Below are 15,743 nucleotides of genomic sequence, written 5' to 3'. Positions count from 1 at the left end.
CAAACAGAGAAATCTATAATATGAAACTGTAAAACAGTATGTTTTTCATGATTAATTATCATATATTTAGATCACAAAGTGAGTCACCAAGAGCGAATAAGAGATAGACTAAGACCCTGTATCCAAGCTGTAATATCATGACCATATGTCATCCAGTATTTACCTTTGTAACATTTTCATAAACTAACTAAACATAACATTTTAAGAGGAAGAAATGAGACTTAACCATCGAGGTGTCCAAGAACTGAGGAACAGTATCATCGACCCAACATTTTACTGAGGAATATTATGTTTGACTTAATATTTACTGAGAAATAATTTCTTTGACCCAACATTTTTTTTACTTCTTTTGTAAATGCACAACTACTGTTACTATTTTAGGAGACGTTTCCTATATCCGAAGGTATATAATTTTCAAAGAATTACATAGTTTTAATAAATTTAAAACTTGACAGGATCTAACGGAAAATGAACCACATGGTTAGTATTAGCAACTCCTACAACTAAACCAAACAACTTGAAGTATTCCATCGTTTGCAAAGAGAAACTAAGAGACAACTTTATGATGATCAAAAGTCCAATGAATCTAGTGGTGATCATATACTGCAGAACCTTTGCAACATGAGAGGACAAAGACATATGTCGTTATAACATAAGTAATGAAGTTGGATTTATCAGTTTAAGAATATATGCGACAATAACATGTTTCTAGGTATTGAACACTTGCCAAGAATCAAGTCTTTATTAATATCTATCAAAAACCGTTTATCCTAGAAATAAAAATCAGCCTTAACCAACAGAGGATATGTTATTTCATGAGATTCTGGAATAGAATTTTTAAGTTGAAATTTTGACTGTTTTTGACAACCTTACGGAGGTCCTTGAATATTTATATTTAGTGTTTGTTTGTTTTAAATATTGCGTAAAACTGCACGAGATGTATCTGCGCTAGCAGTCCCTGTTTAGTAGTGTAAGAATAGAGAAAAGGCTACCCACCCACCGTCAAGTCAAGGACTAGTTTATTATCAACGACTAGTTGGATTAAAGATTACATTATAACGCTTCTACGGCTGAAAGAGCGAGCATGTTTGGTATTATATTCAGTGAGTAAAGTAAAATGGTAGACAGCCAATAAGGATAAGCTACGGGAAGTGACATAGATAACAAAAGCATTGATTTCTTTAACAACGTGTGACAAGTATAGGTTCTTCATATTTGTAGCTAGTAAGGAAGTAAGGTAGTTATGGAAGTATCGAAATTTCTCAAAAACAAACGATACATACGAGTTTTTAATATAAACAAAACTGTTTTCAACAACCCTTCTTATCTTGTCCAGTATATTTCTTAGTTATGGCTTTTGTACGTTAATAACAATAAAATTCTTCATTTGAAAAGTGACAACTGATGTACCCTGTGTCTTAAAGCATTTAAAAGTTAATTCGGAATCTCACAAAGAAATTTTATGGTGAAAGGATTTGCGGCAAGATGAAGATCAGAAAGATTGAGTAACCTCTTTATAAACATGTTCTGAACTTCTAGTATTCGAGATAACAGAAGTTGAGAACTAAGAAGGAAATGAAAGTCCCACAACGATAATATCCTAAGAATTTCACCAGCAGTTGTAAATGTGACTAGAGTTGATAAAAATAACACAAATGTTTCATATAAGAAACAAACCAAGAACACTTTCAGCTAAGTTATAGATAAATAATGGACTTGTAAGACAATGGCAAGTATAAGGAAATTAATAAGAATTTCAACTGATAAACATTATAATGGATCAGCCGGTGAAGTTTCAATAAAGATGTAGTTAATACAATTTGGAATAAAAAATTAAATTCACAATAATCAGAAGAGACACGAGCAAGTTCGTGAATAGAGTGACTTAGAAAATAATAACAGATTGAAGTTTGAACCAGACACGATGAAGCTGGTGAATAGAGTGACTTAGAAAATAATAACAGATTGAAGCTTGAACCAGACACGATGAAGCTGGTGAATAGAGTGACATAGAAAATAATAACAAATTGAAGTTTTAACCAGACACGATGAAGCTGGTGAATAGAGTGACTTAGAAAATAATAACAGATTGAAGCTTGAACCAGACACGATGAAGCTGGTGAATAGAGTGACATAGAAAATAATAACAAATTGAAGTTTTAACCAGACACGATGAAGCTGGTGAATAGAGTGACTTAGAAAATGATAACAGATTGAAGTTTGAACCAAGTTTCACAAATGATAAAATCGTGAGGAAGAAATCTAAATACTGTTTAAGATTCCTCTCTCTAGCTCCTAGGTTCCGTAAATTCTTCTAAAAAAGCTAAAAGCGAAAAATCGTATTGAGGAGCATCAGGAAAGCAGTAGACATTATGTACAACCTACAACCACAGTAGACATTATGTACAACCTACAACCACAGTAGACATTATGTACAACCTACAACCACAGTAGACATTATGTACAACCTACAACCACAGTAGACATTATGTACAACCTACAACCACTGTAGACATTATGTACAACCTACAACCACAGTAGACATTATGTACAACCTACAACCACTGTAGACATTATGTACAACCTACAACCACTGTAGATATTATGTACAACCTACAACCACAGTAGACATTATGTACAACCTACAACCACTGGTTTCTGTATTTGTTTAATGAAGACAATTTTCATTTGGTTTTTTAACGATTCTAATTCATACAGAAAAGTGTTCCAAGCTTGTACAGCGGTCAGTCTACGGATTTAAAACGCTAAATTCAGGGGTTCGATTTCCCTTTGTGAACTCAGCAAATAGCCCGATGTGGCTTTGTTATAAGAAAACACACACACGTACAGAATTGGAAGTTACTTGGGAACAACCTTTTAATAATTATGTGTATGTAAGGAAATCCAACCTTTTAATAACTGCAGTTGTATGTAAGGAAATCCAACCCTTTAATAACTACAGTTGTATGTAAGAAAATCCAACCCTTTAATAACTACAGTTGTATGTAAGGAAATCCAACCTTTTAATAATTAAAGTTGTATGTAAGGAAATCCAACCCTTTAATAACTACAGTTGTATGTAAGAAAATCCAACCCTTTAATAACTACAGTTGTATGTAAGGAAATCCAACCCTTTAATAATTATAGTTGTATGTAAGGAAATCCAACCTTTTAATAATTAAAGTTGTATGTAAGGAAATCCAACCTTTTAATAATTAAAGTTGTATGTAAGGAAATCCAACCCTTTAATAACTACAGTTGTATGTAAGAAAATCCAACCCTTTAATAACTACAGTTGTATGTAAGGAAATCCAACCCTTTAATAATTATAGTTGTATGTAAGAAAATCCAACCCTTTAATAACTGCAGTTGTATGTTAGAAAATCCAACCCTTTAATAACTACAGTTGTATGTAAGGAAATCCAAACTTTAATAACTACAGTTGTATGTAATAAACTCCAGTTGATATTTATATTCCTATTCTTGTCTTTCAAACTTAATTTTTACTCTCGTTCTGATTTGCTTTCGTTTGTTGTTTTTTTTTGATAAACCATCGTGAGAAACCTGGGTCGTAGATATATAACCAAGGAACAAAGATTCGCTGTTAACGAGATTGAACAGCATAACTAATTCTTTTGTTATTAACTGCTGTAAATCTTTAAAAATATACAGTTGATTTAAAACCTCTGTAGTCAATGAACAAATTCAAGATACGTCACTCTAAACATTATTGAAATAATTACTTTTCTGTTTGTTTGGAATTTAGCACAAAGCTACACAAAGAGTTACCTTGCTCTGCCCACCACGGGTATTGAAACCTGGTTTCTGGCGGTGTGAGTCCACACATGTGGTACTGGAAAGACTGCTTTTCTGACCTCGAATTTCAGTAGACTAGAAAATGCTTTTTTCATGAAGAAACTTATACTTTTTGAAAAGTACACAGGGGGCGTAATTTTTAATTTATTTGTAAATTTTAATTATTATATATATCGAACAAATATTTGCCTTCAATGTATTAAGAACACTTCAAGGATAAGTTGACAAGAATTTCACAATTATTTCGATCTTTAGACAAAAAAAAAACCAACTCTCTGAGGTTTGTAGGCTTCTGTTCAGCAAATCGCACGTGAGCACGATGTCGAAACCTTAGCTTCCAAAGTTGTATTGAATTATGATAACATTTCTTTGTAGGTAAGCGCGTAAGGCGTGCGACTCGTAATCCGAGGGTCGCGGGTTCGAGCCCGCGTCGCGCTAAACGTGCTCGCCCTCCCAGCCGTGGGGGCGTATAATGTGTCGGTCAATCCCACTATTCGTTGGTAAAAGAGTAGCCCAAGAGTTGGCGGTGGGTGGTGATGACTAGCTGCCTTCCCTCTAGTCTTACACTGCTAAATTAGGGACGGCTAGCACAGATAGCCCTCGAGTAGCTTTGTGCGAAATTCCAAAACAATCTTTGTAGGTATACATAGATGACTGTTCATAGTCTATAGAGTAGTAATGGCGACAGCCTTGCTAACGACATGAAGACTAAAATAAATTATTACTTCCAGTTGTGTGTGTTACGAAGTAAGGGTCAACATAAATATCTCTTGCGAGCTGACACTCAGGGGACATGGGAGGTCTGAAAGAAAATGTTTTTTTTATAAAGAAACTCATACTTTTTAAAAGTACACAGGGGCTTAATTTTAATTTTTTATTTATATTTTAATTCTTTTATATGTCGAAGAAATTTTGCCTTCAGTCTACGTCAAGGATGAGTTGGCAAGAATCTCATAATTATTTCGATTTTGAGATTGTTTGTTTGTTTGCTTTAAATTTCGCGCAAAGCTACACGAAGACTATCTGCGCTAGCCGTCCCTAATTTAGCAGTGTAAGACTAGAGGTAAGGCAGCTAGTCATCACCACCTACCGCCGACGCTTGGGCTACTCTTTTACAAACAAATAGTGGCATTGACCATCACAATATAAAGCCTCCACGGCTGAAAGGAGAGCATGTTTGGTACAATGAGGATTCGAACACGTGGCCCTCGGATTACTAGTCGAACGCCTTAATCCACCTGACCATGCCAGGCCTCGATTTTTAGACAAAAAACATTTAAGTATTTTTAATTTTTTGTCAGAAAATGTCGAAGAGATTTTGCTTTGAGTGTATTAAAAATACTTCGAGGATGAGTTGACAAGAATCTCACAATATTTTAGATCTTTAGAGAAAAAAAATCTATTTTTTTTTTCAGTTTATTACAATATATCACCAATGATAACATGATTTTCCAGAGTTTCACCTTCAGTTCGTATGATTAAATAACCACAGTAAATCTAACGTAAAATCGCTGCAGCAGTAACAAGAAGAGCACTTTGCTGTTTTGTTTAACTTTAGTGTGACTAGTTATGCAAATGAATGTACAACATTTGAAATGTTTTAAATTTTAAACATTTGATTTTTAGAGTTTAAATAAGTCTTTTAGTCCTCATAGATCATAAAACAAACTAGTGATAGCCGTTTATATACATATATGTTCTCAACTATGCTATAAGTAATTGCTTACTGAGCTATCTAAAAATTGCCTTAGCGCTTGGCTTCTTCATAAAATAGGAAAATCGACTTACAGAAGAACCTGAACCTTAGAATTTTCTAGAAGTCCCAATAATAACCTGAAGACAACAACATCGTAACTTGGGAGATTAACGTGAGTCCCAACACCAGGAACACCACTGTCACTTGGGATATTCGTGTGAGTTCCGACACCAGGAACATCACTGTCACTTGGGATATTCGTGTGAGTCCCAACACCAGGAACACCACTGTCACTTGGGAGATTCCTGTGAGTTCCAACACCAGGAACACCACTGTCACTTGGGAGATTCATATGAGTTCCAACACCAGGAACACCACTGTCACTTGGGAGATTCCTGTGAGTCCCAACACCAGGAACACCACTGTCACTTGGGAGATTCATGTGAGTCCCAACACTAGGAACACCACTGTCACTTGGGAGATTCCTGTGAGTCCCAACACCAGGAACACCACTGTCACTTGGGAGATTCATGTGAGTTCCAACACCAGGAACACCACTGTCACTTGGGAGATTCCTGTGAGTCCCAACACCAGGAACACCACTGTCACTTGGGAGATTCATGTGAGTTCCAACACCATGAACACCACTGTCACTTGGGAGATTCATGTGAGTCCCAACACTAGGAACACCACTGTCACTTGGGAGATTCATGTGAGTCTCAACACCAGGAATACCACTGTCACTTGGGAAATTGATGTGAGTTCCAACACCAGGAACACCACTGTCACTTGGGAGATTTATGTAAGTACCAACACCAGGAACACCACTGTCACTTGGGAGATCCATGTGAGTCCCAACACCAAGAACAGCACTGTCTGCCACGTTAATGAAACCAAATCAGTAACAACGAATTTACTGAAGTTATTTATTGACAAATAATATCACCAATAAACCGATCAGAATAAAAGTGGGCAGCTGTGTATCATGAAAATTAATAAAAATATTATAGTTATCAACAATAGGCTCTCTGTCGTTTTCTTTTTTTTTAGTTAACACGCGTATACCTGTGCCGTTATATCACGAGTAACAGAGATCTTAAAGGAAGTTATCTGTTCTTATTTTCTGGAGAATATCATGATATAATTCTCCATATAATGTGTTATCTCATAATAACACATACTTCATATTTTGTCAATTTAATTAATGTGCGGACAGTGGACTACTCGTCATCAGCTAACTTTGTAATGTTCCTCACACCTTCTGTAAAAACCAAAATACTAGCCATTAATAACGTGAGGCTCACAACAAAGGAGTCACATGAAATGTGATATTGTCAAACTTTCATTTTCCTATTAACACAATGAGTGAAACCACAGAATACAGGGAGCAGTGAGTCAACTGACAGCTTTCTTCTGTTTGTAAAGAAGTCTTAACCTCAGATCCAGACACAGAAAATAGGAAGTTTATGAAAATGTTCACAGTAAGCTATTGACAAACACAACAACACAATCACTTACTGAAAATCCAGTGGAATAATTTTGTTAAACCTATAATCAGACCTTGGTAACAGTAAAAAAAGGTTGATTTAAACCATCAACAACAAGGATTAACTGGGATGGTTCAGAGTTGGGACAAAGATGACAGTAATATCCAGAAGTACAAGTAGTAAGTTAATGTTAAAAAACGAACTAAGCTATAAACTTTAATCTGGTTATACAGATGTGAATTACAAAATATTCGTATCTTGCTACGAAATAAATATCCATAGTTTATTATAAAACATGTCTTTCTTTTGTTTTTGTTTTGATTTGTGACAATGAACAAAAATGTTATTTTAACATAGATATTTTAAAAACAACTTGGAAGAACTTTCAAAGAACTCTAAATAACTCGATGAATGTTTTGTGTTTCCAAATAAAGTTTTATTATTTATAAGTTTAACCGTTTATTGTTTACATAATGTATAATCATTAATGATTATCAACTTTTTAGAATATTTTTGCATAATTTAGATCGGTGTATTTCATCTTCGTTAAACTTTATATGTGTCTCATATGTTATTTGTTATTCTTTCAGTTGGGTTGGCTAAATAACTGTCTTAAAGTTGGTAATGTGGTGCCAACGATAAACCATAATAAAATATAAACAAATGATAATTCACGACTATGTATGTAATTGTGAATAATACGATAAAAGTTTTAACATAACATTGTCTAATCTAAATTTATAATTATTAGTTTTTGATAGCTCTTCTGTTGATGGCGCCCTCCGGCTTAAATGTTTAAAATATTCATATCAGTAAGGACAATAAATTCCTCGCTTCTAAGTTTTCATGTTAAGGCTTTACACTATAACATTTTCAATGTCTCAATTCAACATAAAATTGATACAAAATATTTATTGTGGTAAAATAAAACTTTTGAAGTAATTCACAGCAAAATTTCTCAAACCTTTTTCTGTCTTAGAAACAACTAAGCCGAACGTAGCTATGAACTCTAAATTATTAATTTCTGTGATATTTCTAAATAAGAAACTTCTGCAAAGGAAAAGTTATTTAAAACACAAAACAAACATAAAATCACGTCTTTTGTGTGTACAGCACGCAAGTTTTAAATTATATATGTTTAAACCTAGATATGTAATTAACCAAGAAAATATATACGCTCATTTTATTCTCCTGTTATTTTTAACTGCGTGAAGTCTTAAGAAAAAAAAATAAGTATTTGAAACTCTCACGATTATTATACTTAAGCACAAAATATTGAAAATATTATTTTCCCATTGAGGTTTAGAAAACTGTATTTTAAAGAAATCTCTTAAATACTAGTCAGTTCCCCTATTCGTTGGTAAAAGAGTAGCCCAACAGTTGGCGGTGGGTGGTGATGACTAGCTGCCTTCTCTCTAGTCTTACACTGCTAAATTAGGGACGGCTAACACAGATATGCCTTGAGAAGCTTTGCGCAAAATTAAAAACAAAACAGTCCTTCAAATATTAAATAAATTATTATTAAACAAACTTTCAAGTTTCAAATCGAAACACTTTTTTCACTAATTCTTAGCTCACCAGAGGGATTACTATATTTGAGAATGTTCGATTTAGGTCACATTCGAAAAAATGTGTGTATAAAAAAGTTCCATAAACTACAAAAAGTTCAGATATAACATAAAAGTAACAAAGACTAGTGAGGTCATCAGTTCGGCCTGAGAACCGTGAGGACTTGGACTTGTTTTTCTTGTGATCTCTAAATTATGAAACTGAAAACAATCTCAATAAGTGTTACCAATTAGTTAAATATCAGTTGTCATGTGTTCACATATTTCTGGAATTTTTCCATCATAAGCTTGGTTCTTAATGTGCGTTATTCAGACTACTTCGATTTGTACAACAGATTGACATATTTAACACATTTTTTTTTATACAGACCCATAGATCAAGGACCAATTAAAGGCTGAGTTAGTTAACCTGTTCAATGCCGTAGACGAGATAACTCGACCAAGCCGATCGGTAACATAGTGCCACGGACGAGTTAATTCGTTCTCAATAATACCTAACTTCAACGCTAGATGTCAGCACCTTACATGCATTTGACCTACTTAAAATTGTTTCACTTTCGATCCAAAATGGCGTCACAAAAAAGTTACAAAATGAAAAACCCGGCATAGGCACTGCCGTAGCAGCTGAAATACTTGGCAGTCAACAGGTTAATCTCAGTGTTAGTCCTTTTTTTTACATTTCACTATGTGTACGTTTTCTCTAAATTACAGCTTAATGCATTAGTACAATCCAAGTCACTGTTGTCAGACATGGCAAATGAGAGAGTTAAATCAGGAAACGATACAGCAAATCAAGTACAATAACAATAAACCATTGTTAACGGAACTTTATTTAAACAATAATTAGCCTACGTGGATTTTCTGACCGAAAATACAATGTAAGCATAATTTTACCTTCTAACTACGTTTTCCTTACAGTATAATAATGCCATACATAATTCAAATATACTTTAATGTACCAAACTTTAATTAAAATCACAATACATAAACAAGTTCATAGAGCTTTTTATATATAAGACGATGATCACGTGGTCGTGAAGGGAAGAAATCATTCCTTTTTGGAAAACATTGTTTTCAATAGCAGCCCGTCCTAAGATCAAGTTATGTTTTTCCTTATATGTTTGATAAAGTCTTAACTCAAAAGAAAAATCATGTTTTAAAGACAAATTATTTTAGAAGATCTTTCTATTTCACTTTTACTGTAATTATTTTTTTACTGAGACAACAACTGGACTCTCACGTAAACCTTAAGCTTTAATATGTTCGTAAGCTTTTTCAATCTCTTCTTTCTCACGAGTAATTTCTTTGATCAATTCAGTTATACGATCTTGTAATTCACTTTTACTGTCTTCTTCAATATCCTGAGATGCAAAGATCTTGTTCGCCACATCAAGAGCTGTGGCCACAGTTTCAAGCTTGATACAAACAGGAGGTAAAGAGCTAGTTGTAATATTAGGGCCTGAGGATCGTAGCTTAGAAACCTCTCTACCTTCATCCAAATTTGGGGAGATCGGACTTGAAGGTGACTTAAGGTCAACCTGGTCACAAGCTGCTTTCGTTGGTGAACTCATAAAAGCCTTTCTTAAAACTTCGTCAGCACTCTCAAACGTTACTTCTTCAAGACTGGCTAAGTTCTGTAAAAATTCCACTGCTTTCCCTAACGGTCCTACAAGTGAGTTATCACCATTTAAACCATTCTCAACAATATCTATAAACTCTTCTGCTTCTTTCACCAGTTTCTCACGGTTTTCGTCACATCGTTCGTAGGTTTCCATGTTTTTTAAAAGCTGGTCTGTTTGTTGTTTGTCTTTTTCCAGAATCCTTTTGACTTCTTTACATTTTGTTTTATCGATGCCTGATCCTGCAGTGTTTGATCCTAGAGCAATGGGTTCGCCAGCAACTTTTAATATAGAGTCATCGTCACCTTCAGTTAAATCTAAGGAGACGTCATTAGTAACAGGGGCTGTGTTCCCTCCGACATTAGACACATGTCTACGTATTTTACGAATCTTACTAAGAGAAGCAGCAGTTTTTGAGATTTTCACATTAATCTTAATATCTAACTTTTTGAGAGACTTAAAAGATTCTTCTCGTGACGAAATCAAAACTGAAAAATTTTCGATGAGTTGCGCACGCGCTGTTTCATCTTCCACGATGTGCTTCCTCAGCTGATCGTGAAATGTTTTCATATCTTTAAGTATGTTTTGACAATCAGAACAGCTTTCTTGGAGGTTTTCATTTTTGAAATGTTCCTGTAAAAAGTCAGATTAAACGATTGTTACTTTACCTAGTTGATTCCAATACCATTAGCTACCTTATTTCAAGTTAATTATCTTAACTATAGCATAAAACAGAATTTAACGGTCTATACAGTTCTGTCATTGTGGCTAATACCATTGTAGTGAACTACGAATTGAGGTTTGGCGGTTCGTGTTCTTTGAAAACAAAATAAAATGAAAAATAAAACGGTAGATACTTTGAAGCCATTGAAGCGTTATAATTGTGACTGTCAAGTCTCACTGTTCTTTCTGACTAAAGTTTGCAACAAATGGCAAAAGGTATTGTTAACTAGTTCGCTACTCTATAGTCTATCACCTCAAACTTATAGATGGCTGGTGCAGAAAGCCTTCGAATAGAAATTCGTAAAATTTAACAACAGCAGACATGTATGTATTACCACATTAGCTGTAGGAACCTTTTCTAAACATAAAACAGATAACATCACGCTGTTAATGTGTGATGACTGTTCTTAACCGTATGAGTGTAATTAAACTGTCTCATTGTTCCAAAACGTACGTTGTATTGTGTAAAATGTTTGATATCCTTTTACCAGACTGTTTGACTCAATGTTACTTTCTAGGCCTACTTAAATAAAGACATGAATTTGTTTTAGGGAGATAAATAGAGTTGATTTTTTAAAATTCGATAAAATGAATCGTCTCACATTGCACATTTGTATTATATATTTGGTTGTAATTTTGCTCCTTATTGGAATAATTCAGTACAATCTCATATTGATTTTATAATAATAAATAAAATTAATGTCACCCATATAAATTATTATAATTAAAGTTTCATTATATTCATGTAATTACACGAGAACATATTATATGATCATTAATTATGTCAAGTAAAGACAAATTAACACACATATTACAAGTGTAAGTTTATCTAGTAATTTATCAAATCTTTAGATTATGTGCTACTTCATATTATTGTTGATGCTATCAACTTAACCTTAATGTTGTAGGTCCTGTCCTTATAAACGTTATTTTATTGTTTTTATTAATGGTCAGGGAATGAGAAAAATAATAGAAAGTCCAGTCTCTTTGTGTAGCTTGCGTTCACTGATAGGCCTAATAATGCCTTATTATAATCATCTCTAAGAACTGCGACACATTTATTATCATGTGGCAGGATGTAGTAGCAAGTCATATACACTCATTATAAGCTTTTTCATCTCTAAGAACTGCGACACATTTAATATCATGTGGCAGGGATGTAGTAGTAAGTCATATACACTCATTACAAGATTTTTCATCTCTAAGAACTGCGAATCATTTATTATCATATGGCAGGGATGCAGTAGTAAGTCATATACACTCATTATAAGCTTTTGCATCTCTAAGAACTGCGACACATTTATTATCATATGGCAGGGATGTAGTAGTAAGTCATATACACTCATTGTAAGCTTTTTCATCTCTAAGAACTGCGACACATTTATTATCATATGGCAGGATGTAGTAGTAAGTCATATACACTCATTATAAGCTTTTTCATCTCTAAGAACTGCGACACATTTATTATCATATGGCAGGATGTAGTAGTAAGTCATATACACTCATTATAAGCTTTTGCATCTCTAAGAACTGCGACACATTTATTATCATATGGCAGGGATGTAGTAGTAAGTCATATACACTCATTGTAAGCTTTTCATCTCTAAGAACTGCGACACATTTATTACCATATGGCAGGATGTAGTAGTAAGTCATATACACTCATTGTAAGCTTTTTCATCTCTAAGAACTGCGACACATTTATTACCATATGGCAGGATGTAGTAGTAAGTCATATACACTCATTATAAGCTTTTTCATCTCTATGAACTGCGACACTTCTATAAAACTATTTAAACGTGAAATCAAGAAGAAATACATTAGCAGGAGTAAAGCTGAAAGCTTATAATAATATACAATAATTAAACAGTCCAGTATAAGTTGCATGCGCGGGGGGAAGTTTTAAGATTAAGAGTAGGAAAATAGGGAAGACTTTAACATTTATGTACGGGATGGAGGTGTAGCTGTATGTGTCTGAAGAATGGATCTGTCATCACTCACGGCCCCATATCAAACAACACTCTCTATTGTTTGTGTTTTTTTAATTTGGCGCAAAGCTACACGAGGGCTATCTGCGCTAGCCATTCCTAATTTAGCAGTGTAACACTAGTCATCTCCACCCATCGCCAACTCTTGGTCTACGCTTTTACAAACGAATAGTGGAATTGACCGTTACATTATAATACCCCCACGGTTTAAAAGGCGAGCATGTTTGGTTGACAGGGATTCAAACCCGTGACCCTCATATTACAAGTCGAGCGCCCTAACAACCTGGCCATGCCGGGTCAACACTGTTTATGTTCTAAAGTTTTGTGTCTAGAGTTCATCATTTATTTATAAACATTTAAAATATCAGTACCGTCACCCTGCTGATTGCACCCGACACCCACGTTTTTGTACCCTCGCTAAATCTTATGCCCATTACTACTGGAGTCAAATGGTCTATCAGTTTTGATAACACCATTCACCTCAAAATATCTTTGGTACTAGAGGTGTTTGGTTGGTATCTTACGTTACGGAAAAAGTTTAACCCATTTATGTTTAACCTCTAAGTCATTGTGACGTCCCACACGGCCACCAAATTTTTTCAGAGCTCTACATATCTGTTCTACTGTGTGATAAACCTATAACGGTCATTTAATTGTTCTAAATATACAGCACAGCTTTGATCTTTCATGAACTTTGTGTGTTCAAACACAAAATACCACAACATATCACTTCCTATCCGCAGCACGTGGTTTTCTTCTTAATAAAGTTAAATGACTATTTGAATCTTACAAAAAGTAGCTGGGATTTTGTTTTATGTAATGAAAATGTAGCGATGTTAAACCACTTAAATGCTTAACAAGATACAGGTGCAAATAAAGTAATTTACAACAACTGAGGAATTTTATTAATGACATAATTTCTCACTAATTTCGAAACTTTAATATAACTAGTGTTGGGTACACGTGGCAATAGTTTAAGGTAACAAGAGCTGAAGTCAACAGTTGTCAATACACTAAACAGGTAATTATTACCTTAAACAAGTTTCTAAATAATTATAGTGTAGACGTGAAAGTTTTTAAAAGGTTAAATTAAAACGTAAGTACTTGATCACAAGCAACATCTGTTAAACTTTCAAAAATAGGAATAATTTTTGTGTTTAAAATTCAAACTACGTTTGTTAAAAATTAGACTAGGTTTATGGGCTCTATCCAAGAGTGTTGCAGTGTTGAACATTATAGTAACTCTGGTGTCAATAATGTCTTGCAGTGTTGACCATTATATTAACCCTGGTGTCAACTAGGTCTTGCAGTGTTGAACATTATATTAGCCCTGGTGTCAACCAAGCCTTGCAATGTTGAACATTATATTAACCCTGATGTCGACCAAGTCTTGCATTGTTGAACATGATATTAACCCTGGTGTCAACCAAGTCTTGCAGTGTTGACCATTATATTAACCCTGGTGTCGACCAAGTCTTGCAATGTTGACCATTATATTAACCCTGGTGTCAATAAAGTCTTGCAGTGTTGACCTTTATATTAACCCTGGTGTCAACCAAGTCTTGCAGTGTTGAACATTATATTAGCCCTGGTGTCAACCAAGTCTTGCAGTGTTGACCATTATATTAACTCTGGTGTCAACTAGATCTTTCAGTGTTGAACATTATATTAACCCTGATGTCGACCAAGTCTTGCAATGTTGAACATTATATTAGCCCTGGTGTCAACAGAAACATTCTTATACAAGAGTCGAATCTCTAAGAACTAAAATTAAACAAATACTGTTTCAAGGGGAGAGGTGCAATCGAAATAATTTTTCAAGGTGATGGTTTACATTTAAACTAATTATAGATAATTAAATATTCTTATTTATAGGAATTGATAGTTACCTACTGTTGTTTTAACAAATGATTTATACGTTTCAATCATTATTCTGTTTTATCCGTTTTGAAGGAAACGGACATGGATTCAATAGCGTGTTTCAGATAATACTGAAAACAATTTTTCTCGTAAGAAAATACGAAAGGACCGAAGAGTTATTGTAATACTTGAAAGTATAATAATCCTAATACTGTAGTCTTATGACGAATACAATTGGAAGAATTATTATTTGATATTCAGATAACGTGCGAGCTGAGCCTTATATTGAATATGTATAATACTAACAGAAAACTAACGAGCTGTGTTTAACAGCGTACAAGCACCAATCAGATAGTGAGTATTTTCAACACTGATATAAAACTAAATACCTGATGATCGTCGCTTGTGGAACGTGACACTGAAAATGTTATCATTCGAGGCGTAAGATCGGCCATGTTGAGACAAGTTTCCTCTTTCTCTGTGTAGCCAGTATTTAGAGAGAGTGACTGGCTGTACCTACCTGTAGTTTGGCTTTAAGTGTGATCCCAGAAGTAAACCAGGAAATTTCTTAACTTAAAGATATCTTCGCTAACGGTGATTGGTTTTAGTCAAACATAAGGTAAGGAAACTAACGAATCACAGACAAAGAAACTATACGAAGATTATTGTTAAGATAACGATAGTGTTTTTATGTTTCTTATAAACAAATGTTGAATCCTAGAAATCTGAAGTGATTTAGAGATGTGTGTCTCAGACGGAATTATTGATCGTTGAACTAATGTCTTAGCTCCGTGCAAGTTAAGACACTTCTGGGACATTGTTTGTGACAAGCTATTACTTGGCAGGTGAAATGGTGCTTTGTCATGTCCTTACAGACCAATTAGAGAGAGCAGATAGAATACCAAGTTAGAATGTTACAATAGAACAAAGTGAGCAGCTAAATCAAACAACACTAGAAAGTTATTCGTGTGGCTACATTAACAGGG

General features: G+C 34.3%; 1 protein-coding gene across 1 annotated transcript; it reads right to left on the bottom strand.

Annotated features, from left to right (window-relative positions):
* Positions 1–9,379: 9,379 nt before the first annotated feature.
* Positions 9,380–15,298, bottom strand: LOC143251131 (uncharacterized). The gene is made up of 2 exons (XM_076502508.1): positions 15,147–15,298; positions 9,380–10,819 (listed from the first exon to the last, which is right to left on the bottom strand). The coding sequence occupies exons 1-2, from the start codon at positions 15,210–15,212 to the stop codon at positions 9,815–9,817; spliced, it is 1,071 nt and encodes a 356-aa protein (XP_076358623.1). The 5' UTR covers positions 15,213–15,298; the 3' UTR covers positions 9,380–9,814.
* Positions 15,299–15,743: the final 445 nt, after the last annotated feature.

The sequence above is a fragment of the Tachypleus tridentatus genome, chromosome 5, assembly GCF_004210375.1.
Source record: "Tachypleus tridentatus isolate NWPU-2018 chromosome 5, ASM421037v1, whole genome shotgun sequence".
NCBI classification, from domain to species: domain Eukaryota; kingdom Metazoa; phylum Arthropoda; class Merostomata; order Xiphosura; family Limulidae; genus Tachypleus; species Tachypleus tridentatus.
This window is presented reverse-complemented; position numbering and strand designations above follow the sequence as displayed.